General features: G+C 49.1%; 1 protein-coding gene, 1 long non-coding RNA gene and 4 other non-coding genes across 6 annotated transcripts; 5 read left to right on the top strand and 1 right to left on the bottom strand.

Moving 5' to 3' along the window:
- Positions 1-6,649: 6,649 nt before the first annotated feature.
- RAB42 (RAB42, member RAS oncogene family) lies at positions 6,650-8,116 on the bottom strand. Its single transcript, XM_055574831.1, has 2 exons — positions 7,820-8,116; positions 6,650-7,186 (listed from the first exon to the last, which is right to left on the bottom strand). The coding sequence occupies exons 1-2, from the start codon at positions 8,056-8,058 to the stop codon at positions 6,763-6,765; spliced, it is 663 nt and encodes a 220-aa protein (XP_055430806.1). The 5' UTR covers positions 8,059-8,116; the 3' UTR covers positions 6,650-6,762.
- Positions 8,117-16,982: 8,866 nt separating this feature from the next.
- Positions 16,983-19,811, top strand: LOC129646951 (uncharacterized). The gene is made up of 6 exons (XR_008712223.1): positions 16,983-17,291; positions 17,724-17,768; positions 18,307-18,396; positions 18,680-18,767; positions 19,090-19,136; positions 19,693-19,811. It is a non-coding gene; the product is annotated as an uncharacterized LOC129646951 (long non-coding RNA).
- On the top strand, positions 17,824-17,958 carry LOC129648095 (small nucleolar RNA SNORA16B/SNORA16A family). The gene has a single exon (XR_008712681.1). It is a non-coding gene; the product is annotated as a small nucleolar RNA SNORA16B/SNORA16A family (small nucleolar RNA).
- On the top strand, positions 18,446-18,576 carry LOC129648104 (small nucleolar RNA SNORA44). Its single transcript, XR_008712688.1, has one exon. It is a non-coding gene; the product is annotated as a small nucleolar RNA SNORA44 (small nucleolar RNA).
- LOC129648111 (small nucleolar RNA SNORA61) lies at positions 18,795-18,920 on the top strand. Its single transcript, XR_008712695.1, has one exon. It is a non-coding gene; the product is annotated as a small nucleolar RNA SNORA61 (small nucleolar RNA).
- LOC129648130 (small nucleolar RNA SNORD99) lies at positions 19,548-19,621 on the top strand. Its single transcript, XR_008712714.1, has one exon. It is a non-coding gene; the product is annotated as a small nucleolar RNA SNORD99 (small nucleolar RNA).
- Positions 19,812-20,989: the final 1,178 nt, after the last annotated feature.

Below are 20,989 nucleotides of genomic sequence, written 5' to 3' on the forward strand. Positions count from 1 at the left end.
GAACCTCCTGATGCTGTTGGGGGGCACTCAAAAGATGTTCTGTTGGTGATTACCAAGCTGCAAAAAGCCTTCCACCGAGTTCCTGCAGTAGGAGCGAATCATTGGCCTCGGCAGCCAAGAAGGAATCCAGAATTAGTTTTGAATCTTCCATTGAGGACAGAAGAGGGCAGGGAATCCAGGCAGTTTAATGGCAAGAGCTGGGTTGAGTCAGAAGACCTCAGTTCTTGATCAGCTGTGTGACAGGTGAGTGCATTCCTCCAGCTGAGACATCTTGTCCTGTGTGCTTCCTGAGAGGCTTGTTCATCCAGCGAGTGTTTATAAGCTGTGCCCCTGCCCATGCCAGGCATGGCCAACGGTGATGAATGAACACAGGGAGCGTTCCTTCCACCAAGGGGAAGGGAACCTGCCTCCGTGATGAGAACTACAAAGCAGAGGCTCCCAGGGTCAGGGGAGGGCGTCTGAGCAGCTGAGCTGTAATCTAAGGGATCCATGGGAAGGCAGGGCCACTTTAAAGGAGAGAGCTGCACATTTGCCAACCCCAGTGCAGTGTGGTGAAGTGAGACGGGCCAGGTCATGCAGTGTCTTGTAGGCCTCAGAAGAGTGGGCTTACCCAGAAAGCAGGAACCATTGAAGGATTTTAGGCAGAAATGTGACATGGTCAAATTGGTGTTTTGAAAAGATCACTCTGGCCAGACAGTGGAGGGGATAAGAAAACATTTGTAGAAGCAGAGGTTCATAAGAACTTGTTGCCTGGACTGAGGTGGCTGTAACGAAGTGGAGAGAAGGGAGATTTGACAGCTGTTTAAGTGGTGCTTGTGTGGACTTGGTGGCTGGATGTGGGGAGAAAGGTGTCACCAAGTATCTATAAGGGATCTCCTAACTCGGTGTCTGGGGCAGCTTAACCTGGGTGCAAGGCCTTCTACCTCACTAGCTAAGTAACCAGGCCCATCTGATTCCCAGAGCCCTGCACACTGAGCACACAGACGACTTAACACATGCTGAGCAGCCCAGGGAGTGGGGAGCAGGGCTGGTGAATTCGTGTGCTCCGGACAGAACTTAGGTGCCATGTGTGTGCCAAGCACCTTCTGTGAATAAGCTTGTTTCCCCAACAAGCCTGAAGAAAAAGTGTTAAGCACTTTGCAATAATGTCATTTAACCCCATTTTTCAGTGAGGCAACTGAACTTTAGAGATTGTAAGTAATCTACTCAAGATCACACAGGTAGTGGTGATGGTGCTAAGGTTTCAACCAGGTCCCTCTGACTCCAGAACCTGCTCCCCTGACTGTGCCCTAAACTCTCTCCCCAAGTCCTAGCGGGGGACAGAGAAGGGAGCGACATGCAAAGGCCTGGAGGTGTGAAGAAGTCACCTCATCAACGTGGCTGAAGCATAAGGTCCTACGTCAGGAGAGAATGGTCAGAGGTGAGCAGAGTAAGCCTGGGGGTGGACAGCCCTCAGGCCTAGTGGTGGGGTCCAGTGCCCGTGTTTGGAGTCGGCCACATGTGTGTCTTGCAGGGGGTTGGGAGGGTGTGGGGAGCCCAGCTGGCTGACCCTGGGCTTCCCACCGCTCCTCAGCCTGAGCATCACCTCTCTCGCCTGTGGAGCATTTTAGGGCTGTGGGAAAGATCCCACCTGACAAGATTCTCATGCTAGTGCAAGTCGCTCAGTCGTGCCCGGCTCTTTGCGACTCTGTGGACTTGCCCAGAATCCTGGAGAATACTGTTCCCTTCTCTAGGGGATCTTCCCGACCCAGGGATCGAACCCAGGTCTCCCACATTACAGGCAGATTCTTTACCAGCTGAGCCACCAGGGAAGCCCTCTGATGCTAACAGCAGGCATATAAACAAAAAGTTTGAATCAACCAAAAGGCAGCTGTAGGGGGTGGTCACAAAAACAGGGGTGAGTTTTGAGGACCTAGAAGGCACCATTTGGGATCCAGAAGGCATCCTGGAGAGGGTCCCTCCTGCATGGGGTAAAGCAGGGAGGAGGAGGGCAGCCCTGGACTGAGGTGTCACAGTTCCCTATAGTTGGGAAGTTCCCCACAGTCCCCCAGTGTAGTCCTTTATTCTCCAGGTAAAGGCCCCTTCCCTTGCTCTTTGTTTAAAAAAATTTGGCTGTGCTGGGTCTTTGTTGAGGCACATGGGCTTCTCTAGATGTGCCACGCGGGCTTAGTTGCCCGTGGCCTGTGGGAACTTAGTTCCCCAGCCAGGGATCGAATCCTGCTTTGGAAGGCAGATTCTTAATCACTGGACCACCAGGGGAGTCCCACCCCTTCCCTTTCTGATGGGTGGACTCTCCCCGCAAGGGTGGGTGGTACAGAAGGCAGAGCAGGGGCTGAGCCCAGGACCTTTCCTGGCCAGTAGACCCCTAGGCTCTGCCTCCACAAAACTCTCGGACAAGTCTACCTTTACTGCCTGGGTGACGGGCTTGGCAAAGATGCCCTCCCTGCAGGCCCCATGTGCTGACCCCTTTCTTCCCTCTGCCGACCTGAGTCCCTGAGCGCGGGCTATGCGGTGTGAGGCTTACCTCTCCCAACATTGGGACTCCTGCGGGACACGTCCCATCCAGGGGTCCTAGAGAGGTCCTCCCACATCTGTAACCCACCAGGGCCAGGATCTAAGAATAACTCATAAAGAAAAGGGAGAGGAAAACAGGATGGGCTTGCTGCTATTTGTTGAAGCTGAGTTATGAGTACAAGAAGTTCTTCACACTACTTTATACTAGTTTCTTTATTCTTGGTTATGTTTCAGATTTTCCCTAATGGTTTTAGAAAGCCCAGTGTTCCCCTGCTCGAGAGCTTCCTCGAGGGAATCAGCCCGGTCTCGAAGAGCTGCCCTCTAGTGGGCCAAAAAGGTACAGCAGAGCCTGAAATTTGCAAAGAGGAGAGCCCTTCAGATAAGTGCCCTGAAGGCTCAGGGAAAGAAATGGGTTAGGTTGGACTAAGCTTTGATGGGTGAACAGAGTTTTGTCAGAGATGGAGGAGGGACGTTCCAGGCAAGGGAATCACACACTAAAGATGCAGAGGGGCCTTTTTGGCCGAAGTAACCTAACTTTAAGTGTTAAGTAACCTAACACTTAATCCACGTCATAATTAATCCTCTAACAAAACTGTGAGGTAGAAATCATTCTCATTTTACCATAAAGAAACTGAGGCTCAGAGGTAGAGGAAAGATCTCCCCAGAAGGCTCTGGTTCCAGCCTGCGCAGAGTGGGTCGGACAAACCTTCCCTCTTCATCTGCCAGGTTTCAGTGGCTCCCAGAATAGGTAGGGTCTTTAGAAAGGGTCTCCCGGGTGGCAGACCTTCGGTTCTGTTCCTTCTGAAGGGCACAGGGGATTCAGGCCTGGGTTGCAAGGTTTTCAGATGAGGAAGCAGCTCATGGAAAGGCTTGGAGGCCAAGTAGCCTGTGGGGAGCCCAACTCATATCTCTGCAAGAGGTCAGGACCTTTAAGAACTTTGTTAGCGTCTGGAATTCTTATTCCCCTAAAGTATGTACTTTGGCAGTCTCTGTTCCCTAACAGTCATAAGAGCAAAACCCTCAGGGGAAGAAGTGGACTTCCACCTTCTGAGCTCCTAGTGCCTAGTGAGGAGTACTGCCTTTGATTTGTCATTTGATCCTTTCTAAAACTTGTGTTAGTATTATCCCCATCTTACAGATGAGTCCACTGAGGCTTAGATGAAATGAGTTCCCCAGGGTCCCACAATTGTATATAGCAGACCTGAGATTCAAACCCAGGTTTGACCAAAAGCCTGCCCTAGTTTTGGCAGCTGGGATAATGCAATGGTTGAGAGGAGGCCATGTTATTCTGAGTGTTGCAGGCTGATCAGATAACACAGGGAGGGAGAAAAGTGCTAGGGTCTTTCAAGCAAAGGGAACAGCATGTGCAAAGCCCAGGGTTGTAGGTGGTTGGGAAGCTGGGCAAAGCAGGTGGAGAGGCCGTAGGACCAGATTAGATTGGACTTGGGGGAAAGGGTTTGGATTTTACCCTGCAGGCAATGGGGAGCCAGGGAAGGATTCTAGGAGAGCAGCAGCCAGGTCAAATCTGTATTTTAAAAAGATCCCCTGGGGCAATGTGGATGCTGAGTCACCCAACAGACCTGAGACCCTCAAGATGGGTGATACAATCTACACTAAAGATCGGGGTGGGGGGATGCTGAACTGAGATAGCAATGGCAAGCTTGTTGGCAGATGGTACATAAGAAGTGCCCAATCAGAGCGGGACACTGTTCTGCCTAGATCTCTGCTTTTAGCTTGGTTCTTCCTCCTCATCTAGGTTCTCAAATCAAAGGCCATCTCCTGAGAGAGACCCTCCTTGACCATCTGCTCTAAAGGAGCCCCCATCACCCTCAGGCCCATCTCCCGGATCTGTGGTCTTTATAGCACTTACAGCTAGGCCTCATTTAGTCCCACTTACTAGTTTTTTCTCTTCCACTAGAACGTCAGCCCTAGGACTACTTTTCTGTCCTGTTCACTGCTGTATCCCTGGAGCCCAGATCAGAGTAGATGCTCATTTTAAGACATTTTTGATGAAGGAATGATAACTCTAAAGCAAATAATTTCCCTCTCCTGCCTACCCTTTCTCATCTGCGAAATGAGGATAGTCATGCCAACCTTGCAAGATGTTCAGAAGAATGAGTGATGTTTTAAAAAGAGAAGGCAGGGAAGGAGTAGAGCACAGGCAGGTCCCGTCCTGGCTCAGGCGCCATGGCGAGGAAGCTAAAAATCACCCGAGTAAAAACTTCCCAAGACCCCTAGGAAGGAGGGGTTTTCAGTGACAGGTTACTGAGGAGGAATCTGAGACTCAACGGGGTAGAGGAACTGGCCCCAGGTCACGAAGTGAGTAGGGTGGCTGTGCTGTTTTTGCTATGGCAACTGCCCTGCCCTGCCCATGCCCGCTGGCACAATGAGACCGCCCAGATATCCCCTTTACACCTGCTGTGTTGCCTGTTCAGTTGCCATGTCTAACTCACTGCGACCCCATGGACTGCAGCACGCCAGGCTTCCCTGTCCGTCACTGCCTCCCGGAGCTTGCCCAAATTCGTGTCCATTGTCAGTGATACCATCCAGCCACCTCACCCTCTGTCACCCTCTTCTCCTGCCTTCAGTGAAGTGTAAAGATTCCTCTCTCCATAAAGCCTTCCTGCATTGCCACTGGATATTTTGTGCCTAGCAGCTTCTATGGCAGGTTAAGTTCCCCAGCAGCCCGATTCTGAGGACAAAATCAATGTGCAGACTTTTATTTTTTTAGTATTTACTTGTTTGGCTGCATTGGGTCTTAGTTGCAGCAGGCAGGATCTTCAGTCTTCACTGTGGCATGTGAGATCTTTAGTTCCAGCATGTGGGTAATTGTTCCCTGAGCAGGGATTGAACCCAGGTCCCCTGCATTAGGCACTCAGAGTCTTAGCCCCTGGACCATGAAAGAAGTCCCCTAGACTTTTATATATAAATTTTTTTTCCACGCCATGCAGACTGTGGGATCTCAGTTCCCCAACCAGGGATTGAACCTGGGCTCTTTGCTTTGAGATGACAGAATACTAACCACTGGGCCGCCAGGGAATTCCAAGGGTGCAGACTTTTTTTTTCCCCTTGTATTTTTGTGCAGACCTTTATTAGGAAATTCTTTCTTAAAAAAATATTTACTTGGCTGCACCAAGTCTTAATTGTGGCACTCAGGATCTTCAATCTTTATTGCAGCATGTGGGATCTAGTTCTCTGAGCAGGGATCGAAACCAGGCCCCCTGCATCAGAAGCTCAGCATCTTAGCCACTGAACCACCAGGGAAGTCCCTATTAGAAGATTCTTGAGATCAATACCTGCTTGCGGGGGAGGAAGGGAAGAAAGCAGAATTGAGCAGAATTTAGCTGTGATGCTGTCCTAACAGTGGCCTCGACCCTATGGAGAATGATGAAGATGGGTGTTTCCTTCAGAGTTGAGGCAAGAAGGCCAGGCCTTTGAACACTCCCCCACCGCCCCCAACAAATCTGATACATTGATGCTGGACTGTGGGCTGCCCCAGATGAGCAGGCAGTTCCCAGAAAGAGCAGCCTGGGCTCCGCCACCACATTAGCACTCCCAGCAGCTAGGAGCATTGGTGGGGAGGAGGCCATGGGTTCTTCAGCCCTGAGGAGAGGTTTTGGTGGCTAACCAACAGTGTCCACCATGCGCCCAGCCAGAGAGCTGTTCATATTCATCCCTGCCTCTCCGATCCGTGGCCTTGGAGTAGCAGCACTGGGCAGCAATCCGGGTTTTAGGACACACTTTCTCATCCAAGCCTGAAGACCTGGCTCGGCCCGAAAGCCCCTGCCCCCCTCCTCGCCTGTGTAGCAGCGTCCACACGCTGAGCAGCTCGGCGTCCGAGCCCAGGGACACTACCTGAAACGGCCACATCCTAGCCAAGAGAGGAAAGAGCAGCCGCGATGACAGTTCTTGCTATTTGATTCTCACCGTGTGGGAGGCTCTGGCTCTGGCTGAGCATAGCGCATCCATGATCTCAGTCATGCCCACAACCCCCCATGAATGGGGTCTGTTATGCGCTCCTCTGACCATAGAGGAAACAGGCTCCAGGACAGGAAGCTGCGCACCTGGCCTCTCAGACCTTTCTGGTGGAAAGGGGGCTGAGCTCTGAGACCCCAAAATCCAGGAGGCATGACTGTGCCAGGATATGGTTTGTAATAACTGTCTGAATAGATTCTGCCATTTGGCCTCCAGAGAGATACTAACACTCCCCATCCCACCAGCACTGCTTTAACCCTTTCCCTCCTAGAGTCAACACCTGCATGGGCCCGGGTGTTGCATCCTGCTGGGCAGCCTGGAGATCTGGGTGTTCTGGATGAGCCGCACACCCCCCCAGTCCTCCTCCAGTTTGATGGCCCCCTGCCACAAGGCCTGCTGGATGGTGTTGGCAAGGGTGTCAAAGGCCAGGTCCACATTGCAGTTACCTTTGGCGGAGGTCTCCATAAAGCCCATGCCCAAGGAGGCAGCCAGCTCCTCCGCCTCCTGGGTTGAGACACAACGGGCACTCTGCAGGTCACTCTTGTGGCCAATCAGCAGGAAGATCGCCTTGTCGGGGCCCTGAGTGGCCAGGACCTCCTGATGCCAGTCTTGAATGTGTTCAAAGGACTTCCTGTTTGTCACATCAAAGACCAGCAGGACACCCACCACATTCCGGTAAAAGGACCTGGTGATGCACCTGGGTGGGAGAGGGTTATGCCTTCAACACACCGGGCCCTGTGTCCTCCTCCATCCTGTGACTGCTTCACACCCCAATTTCAGCTCATCTCACACCGCTCTCTGCTTCCCTTTTCCCCGGGTCTGTGTCTCTCCCAAGTTACTGTGTGTTCCTCAGTCAGGGAGCAGTTTGATTTCCATACTCTCCTGACCATTCCTGGAGAAAACCTGATGTTTTCCTGATCACAGGTTTCCCCATTTCTCTCCCTGGAAAACTCCTACGCATCCTTCACAGCCAACACAAATTTCTCTTCTTTCCACCTCTCCCTGACACCTCCCTCTCTGCGCTTCTGTGGGCCCTCTCAGCACCCAGGTCATTCATCCCTCTAGGTTTCAGTGTCGAATATTCCACTGGGGCCGGCCGGGCCAGGTCTCAGGCATCAAGCTCAGGGGCTCAGCCCACCAGCTGTTATTTGTAGGATGAATGACTCAAGCGTGAAGGACCCGGGCCCGGGGCAGGGACCCCCAGGTCCTACTTGGGCCACTGAGGGCGGCGACTCTGAAGGATCCCCATGGTCACCCCGCCCCAACCAGAAACCCCTCACCCCAAACCCTTCTCGTCCCTCCCCCGGCCCACCTTCCACCCACCGCGCACCTGAAGCGCTCCTGGCCCGCCGTGTCCCAGAGCTGCAGCTTGACGCGCGGCCCAGCATGAAGCTGCACAGTGCGGGTATAGAACTCGACGCCCACCGTGGGCGCCGACTCGAGCTCCAGCTCGGGCTCGGGGATCCCGGGGGCGCCCCTCATGTAGCACCGCAGCAGCGACGTCTTGCCCACGGCCGCGTCCCCCAGCAGCGCGATCCGAAACTGGTAGCGGCAGCCCCCCGCCTCCATGGCCAGCGTGTCGCCTCCCGAGGCCGGGCGGCCAACTGTGCGACCCCGCCCCCAACCCGCAGCCACGCCCCCGCCCGCAGCCCCGCCCCGCCCCGTCTCTGGGCCCCGCCCCCCGCCTCCAGGAGGCCCCAGAGACACCCAGGCCCGGGCCTGGAGAACCTGGGGCGTCTTCAGCAACGCCGAACCGGACGCCGAGGAAGCCACCCGGCCCGGTGGAAACATCTGGACAGGTCACTTCCTCGCTCCGAGCCTCAGTTTTCTCCTCTGTAAAATGGAGATAATCTCTACCTCAAGGAATAAGAGATTAAACTAGATAATGTGGGGAGGAGGGCTACAGAGGACCGATCACCACACCCAACCTGCACTGGCCTGAGACTAACAGCGCTAGAGCAACCACTTCGTTCACTCTTTGGGGTGGTTTCCCTCTGCAGCCCCAACTCTGTTAGTCCCCCCGTTGCGCCCCTGCTGCTGGACCTGGAGAAAGTTGATGGTTTATAGATGCACTTTTCTCACCCAGATGCCCCTTTCCTGGAGCCCTACTGGCCCTGGCCTAGAGCTGCTGGCTCAGTGTTCAGGTTCAACGGTTCAGCAGGCCCCACTGCTTCCCCGCTGCCTGCCTGTGCTGGGCCCCAGGGTCCAGAGAGAGACTTGGACACAGTCAGGTAGAGGGGGCAGGGTAGACAGACAACTGAGAGTACAGTTGGCTTGTGGACTGTACAGCTAATGTTTATGAGGTGAGATGGTCAGTTTCTTATGCTTTGGGACAGCAACCCTCTGAGAAGGCTATAGTGTGCCCATTTTAGAGTTCAGGAGACCGAGGCTCAGATGTGTGGCTTGTCACACATCTGACATGTCTGGTTTACCCTTGATGCCAAAGAAGGGGACTGGAAAGCAGGTTCCCAAAGGACCAGGACAAAGTGGGTTGGGGCAAGGGTAAGGCAGATGCTCCGGCATTCAAGATCTCCACTCTTTCCAGTCAGGTCTTCTGAACACCCAGGACATCAAGGCTCAAGCTGTCACCAAACAGCTTGTCTGCTGGTTTAATCCCACTAACCCACAGTGGGTGGATGTTGCAGTTTAACAGGTTGGCAGTGGGAAGCAGTTCTCACTAAGGCAAACCATCATATCATCACATTTCCTTCTTATACAACCTTGTGAGTAGATGTTAGTTGCACAGAGTCGGACACGACTGAAGCGACTTAGCAGCAGTAGCAGCAGCAACACAGTTAAGTAATCAGCCCAAGATCACTCAGCACAGAAGACAGAGTAGTGGCCAAATTTGTTTCTGGCTGGACAATTTGGGGACCTGGGAAGGCCCAGGTTTCCTAAATAAATCAGTGAGAAGCCATTTTGTTAAGTAATTCTTAAGTAATTCTGCCCTTCGGTCACTGCACTAGCCTGAAGGGGCCCAAGTCTCTGCTCACCCCCACTCCAGGAGAGAAAGAGGAAAATCAGGTAGGGTGTGTGTGTTGGGGGAGGAATCCTCCCTGCCAGTTCTGTCCAAACCAGGAGAGTCGGCTGCAGTGCCACCTGCCCCTCTGAGGTTTCCATCAGGATGTTCTCATCACCTTGCTCTGTTCAGCTGGAAAAACAGTTTCTGCATCAGGCCTGTGCAGAACCGTCTCCCCCCATTCCACCCTCTCTCTTCTTTACCCACCACTGTTGTTCCAGCTGTGCGGAACATCTTTCCTTTTATCAGCCTAATGCCAAGAATACTCCCTTTCTGCTCTTCAAAGGGTAACTAACCCCAATTTTAGGCCTCAGGTTAGATCTGTGTCTTCAAGAAGCCCCTCACTGACTGGCTAGTGAGGTCACAGGCCCTTTTGTCCTTTGTGATGTCTGTCTCCCTTCTAGGCTCAGGCCCTTTGAGGACAAGGACCAGAGGCTGTATCCTCAGTGCTTGGCTCAGTAAATATTTATGGTTGTATGAATGAATACAAGTGGATGTGCTATTCATTTATTCATTCACTCATTATTCATTCAAATACCACAACAGAGTTGGACTCAGGGAGCCACGGGTCAGAAAAGACCTCTTGGAAAAGCTGAAGCTGAAGCTGGGTCTCCAAGGACAGTGGGAGCTGGGGAGGTAAGCGAGGAAGGGTACTCAGGCAGGGGCAGTGGGTGAAGGCAGAGAGGCATGGGACAGCTTGAAAGGGAGTTTGAACCCAGACATCCCAGAAGCCTCTGTGGTCAGCATGTGGGCAGAGTGCACTGTCAGCGTCAGGCTCCTGAACTTCCTCTCCGAGATGTGCCTGCTCTGGGCTGGGGTCATGTGTCTGCCCCTGACTGCACCTGGCACTGGAATCCAGTCGTCAGCTGACTTTGTCATAGACTGCCTGTGTGACTCCCCAGGGGGCGAGCCATTTCTCCTCCCCAGCCCTGCTTCCCTTCTGCGAAGTGAGACAAATCATGGCGTCATCCTCTCAGGGCAGTCCTGGGGTAACTGTGTCATAGCAGGTGCATACTTGCATTAGACAGATCTTAGTGTTTTCTTTTTCCTTTGTTTTATTTTGTAATTAATGAATCTTATTATTGGAATATAATTGCTTGACAGTGTTGTGTTTCTGCTGTGCAGCAAAGCGTATCAGCTCTGTGTATACATCTATGCCCTCCATCCCCCATCTCACCCCTCTAGGTCATCACAGAGCAACCAGCTGAGCTCCCCGTGCTGCACAGCAGGTTCCCACTGGCTATCGGATCTTAGTTTTATTTTATTTCTTTAATTTTTAAAATTTATTTATTTATTGGCTGCTCTGGGTCTTTGTTGCTGCTTGGGCTTTCTTTCTTTCTTGAGCGGGGGCTACTCTTCGTTGCAGTGTGTGGGCTTCTCATTGGAGTGGCTTCTCTTGTTGCACACCATGGGTTCTAGGACGTGTGGACTTCAGCGGTTGTGCCATGGGGGCCTAGCTGCTCTGCCACATGTGGGATCCTCCTAGACCAGGGATCAGGTAATGAAAGCAAAGAGGAGAAGCCAAATCACCTGTGGCTTCAGAGGCCATCGTGGGGCCTGAGCTTTATTCCAAATGTGTTGAGAAGTCAGTGATTGTGGGGCAGGTGAATTACATGATCTGAATTTTCTCTTGCTTATTTTTTTGTTTTTAGCATCTTTATTAAAATGTAATTGATACAGAGTAAACTGCACATATTAAAAATGTACAATATGCATTTTGACATAAGTGTACATCCCCAAAGCCACCACAATTGAGATAATGAACATCTATTATTCTCAAAAGTTTCTCCATGTCCTTCTTTAATTCTTCTCTCCTGACCTCCTCTCCTAGACAACCACCAATCTGCTTTCTGCCACTAAAGATTAATTTGTATTTTCTAGAATCTTTATCATATAGCATATAGTCTGACTTCCTTCACTCAACATGATAGTATTTCACTGTATTAACATACCACAATTTGTTTATCCAATCCCTGTTGAAGGACATTTGTGTTACATTCAGTCTTTGGCAATTACAAATACAGCTGCTGTGAACATTCATATTCAAGTCTTTGTGTGGATGCATGCTTTTCATTTCTCTTGGGGAATACCTAGTACTGCAACAGCTGGGTCAGGTAGTAGGTGCGTTTTAACTTATTTAAAAACTGCAAAATCGTTTTCCAAAGTGGTTGCACCATTTTACAGTCCTGAATATTGTATGAAATTTCCACGTGCTCTACTTTTCCGTCGTTGCTTGATATTGTCAATCGTTTTAACTTTTAGCCCTTCCACTGTGTTTGTAGTGTTATGATATTGAGCATCATTCATGTGTTTATTTGCCATCTGTTTATCTTCTTTGGTGAGGTGTCTTTCAAATTTTGTGCCCCCCCTTCTTTTCCCCCATTTTAAAAATGGAGTGATTTTACTTTTTACTGTTGAGTTTTAAGGGCCATTTATTTGCTTATAGGTTTCTCATCGCGGTGGCTTCTCTTGTCACACAGCACAGGTTCTAGCTCAGGCTTCAGTAGCTGCAGCACGTGGGTTCCATAGGTGTGGCTCACACAGGTTTCAGAGCGCAGGCTCAGTAGTTGTGGCCCACAGGCCTAGCTGTTCAGCGTCATGGGGGATCCTCCTGGACCAGGGACGGACTCCGTGTTCCCTGCACTGGCAGGCAGATTCCTAACCACTGGACCACCAGGGTAGTTCCTTAAGAGTTCTTTATGTTCTAGATGCAAGGCCCCTATTCAGTGCATGTTTTGCAACTATTCTCTCCCAATTTGTCTCTTGTTAAAATATATAATGGAAGTTAAAAAAAAATTATTTATTTGGCTGCCTGAATCTTGGGCTTCTCAGGTGGCTCAGTGGTAAAGAACCCATTTGCCAATATAGGAGATGCAGGAGACAGGGGTTCAACCCTGCAGAACCACAGCAGCCCAGTCTAGTGGCTCAGACTGTGGCTCAGATCATGACCTTATTGCCAAATTTAGACTTAAATTGAAGAAAGTAGGTAAAACCACTAGACCATTCAGGTATGACCTAAATCAAATCCCTTATGATTATACAGTGGAAGTGAGAAATAGATTTAAGGGACTAGACCTGATAGAGTGCCTGATGAACTATGGAATGAGGTTCGTGACATTGTACAGAAGACAGGGATCAAGACCATCCCCATGGAAAAGAAATGCAAAAAAGCAAAATGGCTGTCTGGGGAGGCCTTACAAATAGCTGTGAGAAGAAGAGAAGCGAAAAGCAAAGGAGAAAAGGAAAGATATTCCCATTTGAATGCAGAGTTCCAAAGAATAGCAAGGAGAGAAGAAAGACTTCCTCAGTGATCAATGCAAAGAAATAGAGGAAAACACCAGAATGGGAAAGACTAGAGATCTCTTCAAGAAAATTAGAGATACCAAGGGAACATTTCATGCAAAAATGGGCTCGATAAAGGACAGAAATGGTATGGACCTAGCAAAAGCTGAAGATATCAAGAAAAGGTGGCAAGAATACACAGAAGAACTGCCGGGGTCCAGCCCCGGCTGATCCAGGGTATTCGAAGCAGGGACGGCGTCAGCGACCTATTTAATTATTTATTCATCAAAGATATAAAGAGTAATAGAATAAGGATAGCTCAGTGAGGAAATTCAGTGGAGAAAAGCGGCTGAAATAAGGATAGCTCAGTAGGAAAATTCAGTGGAGAAAAGAAGCTGAGTGGCTTGGTTTACGCGGAAAATCAATATAACCCGTGACACCAGGTTAGCTCTGACCACGGAGGCCGCAGGCGCCCTCTCGAATAGCGGAAGGTGCCCCACCTTAGACACCTTCTCGAGTGGGTCTTAGAAGCCCAGGCAAATAAATGGTCGCAGAGGACATCCGCGCTCCAGATGGACGCTCAGCTGGAAGTTAAAGGGAAGAATGACATGGGGAGACCAAGCGTTGGTGAGCAAGGCCCGCACTTTATTTTCCAAAGTAGTTTTTATACCTTAAGTTATGCATAGAGGATAATGGGGGAAGGGGTAGAGTCATGCAGCAAGCCAGTCTTTCTTCCTGCAAACTTATCATATGCAAAAGTTCAGGTGATTGACATCATCTTCTGGCCCGGAGGCCTGTTAACATTTTAAGAAACTTATTTTTCTCTAAAGGTGATTATTCCAAAGTCAGGCACCAGCCTTCCAAAAAGCATTGGACAAAGCTGCATTTTACATTTCTATACACCCATTATATCAATCAATACACTGCCAAGGACACAGTAGGTAAGGAGTATGGAGACTTAGCAGCAAACATTGGCCCAACAAGTGAAAAACCCTTCACCAATACAATTTCTAATCAATCTTTTAACTACTCAAAGGAATCTGTGTTTAGGCAGTTTAGAACATCTCCTGCCTCTCACAGTTGGGAGGCTCTGAACAATCACATGTGGCCGGAAAAACCCATTCAGGCAGGCTAGAGGATTTCCAAAGGAGTTTGTAGGTTGAAACACTGTCACATCCAAGAATTATTAACTGGAGCTGTAAGCTAACTCTTTTTTCAGAGAGAGGTAGTGGGAGACAGCCCCCCGTAAAGTCAGAGGTGTAGGTGAAAGCACAAAGCAGAAAGTAGGCAGACTCTGGTTTGGGGGGTAGATGCTCGAGAATTTCCAGGGGGACTCCTGAGGCTCGATCCCGCCTTTGCGTATGCCGAGCCTCCTTCCTCATGACCTTTGTCATGGGCGGAGTGCCTCACGCTGGCTCCCAGCAGTGATAGAATTCCAGTTGAGCTATTCCAGATCCTCACTCAATATGCAATATGCCGGCTCCCGGCAAAGAACTGTACAAAAAAAGAGCTTTACGACCCAGATAATCACGATGATGTGATCACTGATCTAGAGCCAGACATCTTGGAATGTGAAGTCAAATGGGCCTTAGAAAGCATCACTAAGAACAAAGCTACTGGAGGTGATGGAATTCCAGTTGAGCTATTTCAAATCCTAAAAGATGATGCTGTGAAAGTGCTGCACTCAATATGTCAGCAAATTTGGAAAACTCAGCAGTGGCCACAGGACTGGAAAAGGTCAGTTTTCATTCCAATCCCAAAGAAAGGCAATGCCAAAGAATGCTCAAACTACCGCACAATTGCACTCATCTCACATGCTAGTAAAGTAATGCTTAAAATTCTCCAAGCCAGGCTTCAGCAATACGTAAACTGTGAACTTCCTGATGTTCAAGCTGGTTTTAAAAAAGGCAGAGGAACCAGAGATCAAATTGCCAACATCCTCTGGATCATCGAAAAAGCAAGAGAGTTCCAGAAAAACATCTATTTCTGCTTTATTGACTGTGCCAAAGCCTTTGACTGTGTGGATCACAATAAACTGTGGAAAATTCTTTAAGAGATGGGAATACCAGACCACCTGACCTGCCTTTTGAGAAACCTGTATGCAGGTCAGGAAGCAACAGTTAGAACTGGACATGGAACAACAGACTGGTTCCAAATAGGAAAAGGAGTATGTCAAGGCTGTATATTGTTATTCTGCTTATTTAACTTCTATGCAGAGAATATCATGAGAAACGCTGGACTGGAAGAAACACAAGCTGGAATCAAGATTGCCGGGAGAAATATCAATAACCTCAGATATGCAGATGACACCACCCTTATGGCAGAAAGTGAAGAGGAACTACAAAGCCTCTTGATGAAAGTGAAAGAGGAGAGTGAAAAAGCTGGCTTAAAGCTCCACATTCCGAAAACAAAGATCATGGCATCTGGTCCCATCACTTCATGGCAAATAGATGGGGAAACAGTGGAAACAGTGTCAGACTTTATTTTTGGGGGCTCCAAAATCACTGCAGATGGTGACTGCAGGCATGAAATTAAAAGACGCTTACTCCTTGGAAGGAAAGTTATGACCAAACTAGATAGTATATTGAAAAGCAGAGTTATTACTTTGCCAACAAAGGTCCGTCTAGTCAAGGCAATGGTTTTTCCAGTGGTCACGTATGGATGTGAGAGTTGGACTGTGAAGAAAGCTGAGCGCCGAAGAATTGATGCTTTTGAACTGTGGTGCTGGAGAAGACTCTTGAGAGTCCCTTAGACTGCAAGGAGATCCAACCAATCCATTCTAAAGGAGATCAGTCTGGGTGTTCATTGGAAGGACTGATGCTGAAGCTGAAACTCCAGTACTTTGGCCACCTCATGCGAAGAGTTGACTCATTGGAAAAGACCCTGATGCTCGGAGGGATTGCGGGCAGGAGGAGAATGGGACGACAGAGGATGAGATGGCTGGATGGCATCACCGACTCGATGGACATGAGTTTGAGTGAACTCTGGGAGTTGGTGACGGACAAGGAGGCCTGGCGTGCTATGATTCATGGGGTCACAAAGAGTCAGACACGACTAAGCGACTGAACTGAACTGATGGTGACTTATAGTATCCATCTTATTTCCTTTTATGCACTGGTTATTAGGAATCTGGAGAAGGAAATGGCAACCCACTCCAGTATTCTTGCCTGGAGAATCCTGTGGACGGAGGACCCTGGTGGGCTGCCGTCTGTGGAGTCGCAGAGTCGGACACGACCTGAAGCGACTTAGCATGCATGCATGCTAGTATTCTTGCCTGGAAAACCCCATGGACAGAGGAGCCTGGGTCAGAGCTGGTTGAGCGTGGACGCCTGGGTATTAGTTGCCACAGGTGGAATCTTTAGTTGCAGCGTGTGGGATCTAGTTCCTTGACCAGGGATGGAAACTGGGGTCCCTGCATTCAGGTCTCAGAGTCCCACTACTTTTTTTTTTTTATGTTGATGCTTATTCATTCTATGGATAAAACTTGTATGTGGCACAGTGATTATGAGCGTGGCGTATGGGGTGAACCTCCTCATTTCACGTCTTAACTCGCTTGCTATCTGCGTAAGCCATTTCTGTTTCCTTATCTGTGAAAGAGGCATAATTGTAATTCCCATACACAGGGTTATTTTGAAAAGTAGCTGAGATAATCGAGCATAATGTACTCAGTAAGCACTCAGTAGTTTTTTTATCTATTAGCCGTAGAGATAAGCCCGAACAAACAATGCATTCTTCTAATGAGCTCTGTAGTCAGTCACCTCTTCCTTTTGGAAAGGAAGCCCGCCCCCAGATCTCTCCGCCGAAATCCTGCTCAGTCTTTGCTCCGCGACGTGCTCTCAGGCTGTTTGAACCAAAACCGCTGGCTCAGCTCACTGGGTTAAAGGTTAACTTCCCGATTTTGAAAGTCGGTGATATTTTTGAGATCCGTCCTGGGTTACTGGATGTTCACTGAGTGCTGAATGATGGCGGAGGAATCTCTTCGAATTCTGAAGAAATCACTTACATAAGCTTCCTCCAACCGAGTGAAAAGGGTCCCACACGACACGCGATTGGGACTGCGAGTCAGACACTCGGCCGCTCGCCAGAGGCGAGCGAACTACAACTCCCATCATTCCGCGCGACGCGCTGCTCCAATCGTCAGGCGCAACTGCGAGGGGCGGGGCCCATATAAACCCCTTCCTGTCTCACAAGTGTCCTTTTACCCGGCAGCCGCGCGTCGGTCGTCTTGTCCGTCTTGGGTTCTCTGTCTGCAGTGGTCCACGCGCATCCTCCGCCATACCCGGCCTTAGCCTGGCTGCCACGGGCGCCGCACCTGCCGGGGCTGCCGCTAGAGGCGGCAAGATGTTGAGCGCGGCACGGAAGATCCAGGCCTACTGGCCTAGTCGGGCCGAGAGCCGGAAGGCCACGTGGTTCTCAGGCGCAGTGGAAGAAGCCGGACCCTGTGTGGGCCACGCCCTGCTCCACGCTCAGGCCCTCGCGGCCCTGTGCTCCGGTGTGACGAGTGAGTAACATGGGCAGGCGGTCGGCTGTACGGCGTTTCTGGGACTGAAACTGGTTTAAGTTAGGGGAGACCACGTGCTGGGGTCAGCCAGACCTTGAATAGGCCTGTGACAGTTGCTCCGTGACCTTGGGCATGTTAATTTGCCTACCTTCTCCTAAATTATCTGGCTGCACAACACATGATAAGGAAGTCACCCTGGTGGGTATAAGGACAAGGTTTTTTGGAGGACAGGCTATAGTCATTCAGATCCTATTTTGAACCCCAAGGTTGTCACTTTCTCCATTGATAGGGGACTTTGGCAAATAACAAGTCTAAATCTGATGTAAGACGGGGTTGATGAAACGATCCTGTGAAGATAAAATGAGACAAACCACTGGCACATAGTAAAATAAGGTAGTGATCAGAACCTATAGGATGTCTGTTCTCTTTTAGTTTCCAGAATGTCCCAGTAGATGAGTCCTGACGCACAGGATTTAGGTGAGTCTGCGGGTTGCAGTGTTGGTTCTGCCCTGTGACCTAGGTCCCCCCGCCCCGTGGCCCTTATCGAAGCTGCAGCTGCTTCCATGTAGCTGCTGTGGTCAAAAAGGAGCCCAAAGTGACAGTTTTCCTTGACGGTCGCCGTTCTGTTTGCTGTAACTGATCTGCAACATTTCAGGAAAAGACAGTTCCCATTGTACTTGCCATTTCTCAGGTACAACCAGAGACCTTTATTAAAACTGACAACGTTTTCAGAGGCTACCGGAAATGTTCCATTGATGGGGTCTTACATGCAAGAATAAGGCTTTTGAGAAGTGGCTTTCAGGGGCCAAGAACCAGCATGCAGATGCAGATATGGGTGGGTTAGATACCTGTGCTGGGGAAATCCAAGGGCAAGTGGTGCAGATTGTGGTCATGCTTTGGGTCTTTGCCCTGAAAAGCTTAAGGCATCAGCCCAAAGGCGAGTCAAAAACCTTGTTTTGAAAACCAGATGAATGGAACGAGTAGGTCATTCAGGACAATGCTGTTCTCATTTTAGTTGTGCCAGAAGATTCCAGGATGACTAAAGCTGACCTTTCTGGTGAGTGAAGAGGACTTGACAGGGATGGAACACAAGCCTCAGGACCTGGTAGGTTCTCTGTGAAGAGGTAATTTGGGAGCCACCTGGTGGGTCAGTACAGCATGTTTCCAAGGGCTGTGGCTTGTTGTGGCCATGGGATCTCCAACTGCATGCGAGAGCAACGTGGAGAGACTTTGACAGCACAGGTCAGCCTAATACCTGCAGCTGCCACTCGCCTTTCCTATAATTTCTCAGGATTTGGGCTGGAAGTCTTCCACTTGAATCCGTGTTTCCATCAAAATCACATTCTGTGTACATTAGATTTTTGGTTAAAGCTTCCACACTTTTGCAGGTTGCCCCCAGTTTTTTAACTGGCAGTGCCTGACACTGAAGTAACTGAAAAATACCACCTTATCACTGGAGCCGTGCTTTAGAATAAGGTAAAGTTGGGTATTGGAGACAGGCTGACCCTCCAGTTCCCTTTCCCATCAGATCTAAACCCTGGTCTTGGTGGTCGTAAAAGGAGGGATAGTAGTACTGAAACTGTGCTCGCGGTGTGTGCTGTGTAGCATGTGGGCTAGTTTCAGACAAGGTTGAATTCTCTTGGAACTTTTCTCCACCCCTTAAAATGGGATAATCTTAAAGGGAGACTGTGTGTGAAACTGGCAGTTGTATAGTAATTGCTGGCTAATATTTTTTGTATTTGGGAGGGATATACCAGTAGTTTTCTTGCCTCCTGATTGGTATTTTTCTCCCCCTAAGACCTGTTGCCAGTAAAGCTGTCTTCATCTGTGTGGATCTACAGTTGGGTGAGTTGAAATAGCTGAAGCTTTATCACAACTTCCATTTCTACTTAGCTTGTTAAGACTCTAAACAGTGTGGTCAATAGATAAAGATACTCAGTGTGTAAAAGTCTTTATAATGTATCATTTACATCTGGCTTTCCTTGGAAGCTGTATTTATTGGCTATTCATAACCCGATGACAAAAAATGATTACTTTGTGACTCGGTCTGCTAGACTTTGCCTGCACCAAGGCCAAAGAGCACATCCAGAGAGTAGAATGTAGCAGCTCTAAGTCTTCACCTTGAGACTGAGGGCTGACTGCTGCTCATGCCCAGTGGTTTTGGGTAACCATGGAGTCACCCACCCCTCCTTTGAGTGGGAGACAATTGGGTAGAAACAGGCAGTTCTGTCTAGCTCAGTATTTTTTCACACTGTGACTGGTCTAGGATGAAACCTAATCTGAGTGGACATCTGTGGATGATAAATGCGGATATGGGACTGAGACCAGCTCTTAAGAAAACCTGGAGGGGTACTGACTAATTGGGGCGTTACTAATACACCGGCTTATACTTCCTTTTCAGGAGAGAACCAAAAAGGCAAATGAAGAGACCGGGGATGCATTCAGGTGGAAATCGCTGTTTTGTTTTTGGTGATGCTGCTACTTGGCATATAAATGACCAATAAAAGACTCACGGATGTATGTTTGTGTCAGTTTCTTGATGTTTTCTATTTAATCCTTATTCTCATTTAAATATTCCTTAAAACCCAGGATGAATTAAGAGTCTCAATCTCTGAAGATTGATCTCTCAGAAAGTGATAAAATGGATCAGTTCTATAATTGCAATTATATTACTCTTGCTGAGTGAGAATTCAGGCTGAGCCCAAGACTGGTGCTTAATGATCTTTGAAGGTTACATACTCTGCCACTCCTCAGATCTACACATAAAAATAACTAGGGAAGCGATCCTTGGCATAATCCCAGGCATTTCAGGAGGGCCCTGGTAAATGGGATTTCCTATTTGGAAAATACAGCAGAGATGTGACAGTCATCAAGATCTGGTTTGGTGATGATTGATAATCTCATAGGCTAGCTTTCTGAATTACCATTTCCTATATGTAAATAAGACTCATGCATTTAGTTTAATAGTTTATGCACTTACTTTAGTTTTAACATTTTCTTAAGAGGCGAGATTGGCACATTCATGGCACCATCTTGTACCTAAAACAGTCCCGGCCCTTTTGGTCTAGAATAAGCTGGCTCCAACACTTTGACCTTCCCAGGTGGCACGGTAGTAAGAGAATTGGCCTGCCAGTACCGGAGGTGCTTTGCTGTCTGGGTGGGGAAAATCCCCGAAAGAGGGAATGGCAATCGGCTCCAGTATTGCCTGAAAAATTTCATGGACAGGGAAGCCTAAACACTTCAACCATTCAAATTCCAATTTAAGTCGCTCATGGACTGTAGCCGCTCTGTTCATGGGACTTCCCAGGCAAGATTACTGGAGTGGGCTGCCATTCCTTCTCCAGGGGATGTTCCTGACCCAGGGATCGAACCCAGGTCTCCTACATTGCAGGCAGACACTTGACCATCTGAGCCACCATTCAACTATTCAATGGGCCCTGCAATTTACTCCCCAGTTCAAATAATGAATTCCTTGCCACCAGATTTGAAGCAAATTTGTAGGAGGAAAGGAAACCTGAAAACAATAACTGCCCACCATTTGACACTATCCCAGCAGGTAACCACAACCTTAAATGTGAACTTTCCTAAGAAGTTGGCTTAGTAACTTATGACCCACCTTGGTTAATTATGTCCAGGAGTGTAGGTGACATGTAGATAAATGAGATTACTGTTCAAAGATGAACTTCATTCAACCCTCT

Source organism: Bubalus kerabau, chromosome 3 (genome assembly GCF_029407905.1).
Source record: "Bubalus kerabau isolate K-KA32 ecotype Philippines breed swamp buffalo chromosome 3, PCC_UOA_SB_1v2, whole genome shotgun sequence".
NCBI lineage: Eukaryota > Metazoa > Chordata > Mammalia > Artiodactyla > Bovidae > Bubalus > Bubalus kerabau.

Excerpts from the sequence above, each read along its gene's own strand:
- RAB42 (XM_055574831.1), bottom strand. The coding sequence starts at position 8,058 with ATGGAGGCGGGGGGCTGCCGCTACCAGTTTCGGATCGCGCTGCTGGGG. Across the intron at positions 7,187-7,819 it reads GCGGGCCAGGAGCGCTTCAG|GTGCATCACCAGGTCCTTTT; the intron begins GTGCGCGGTGGG and ends TCTCCCACCCAG.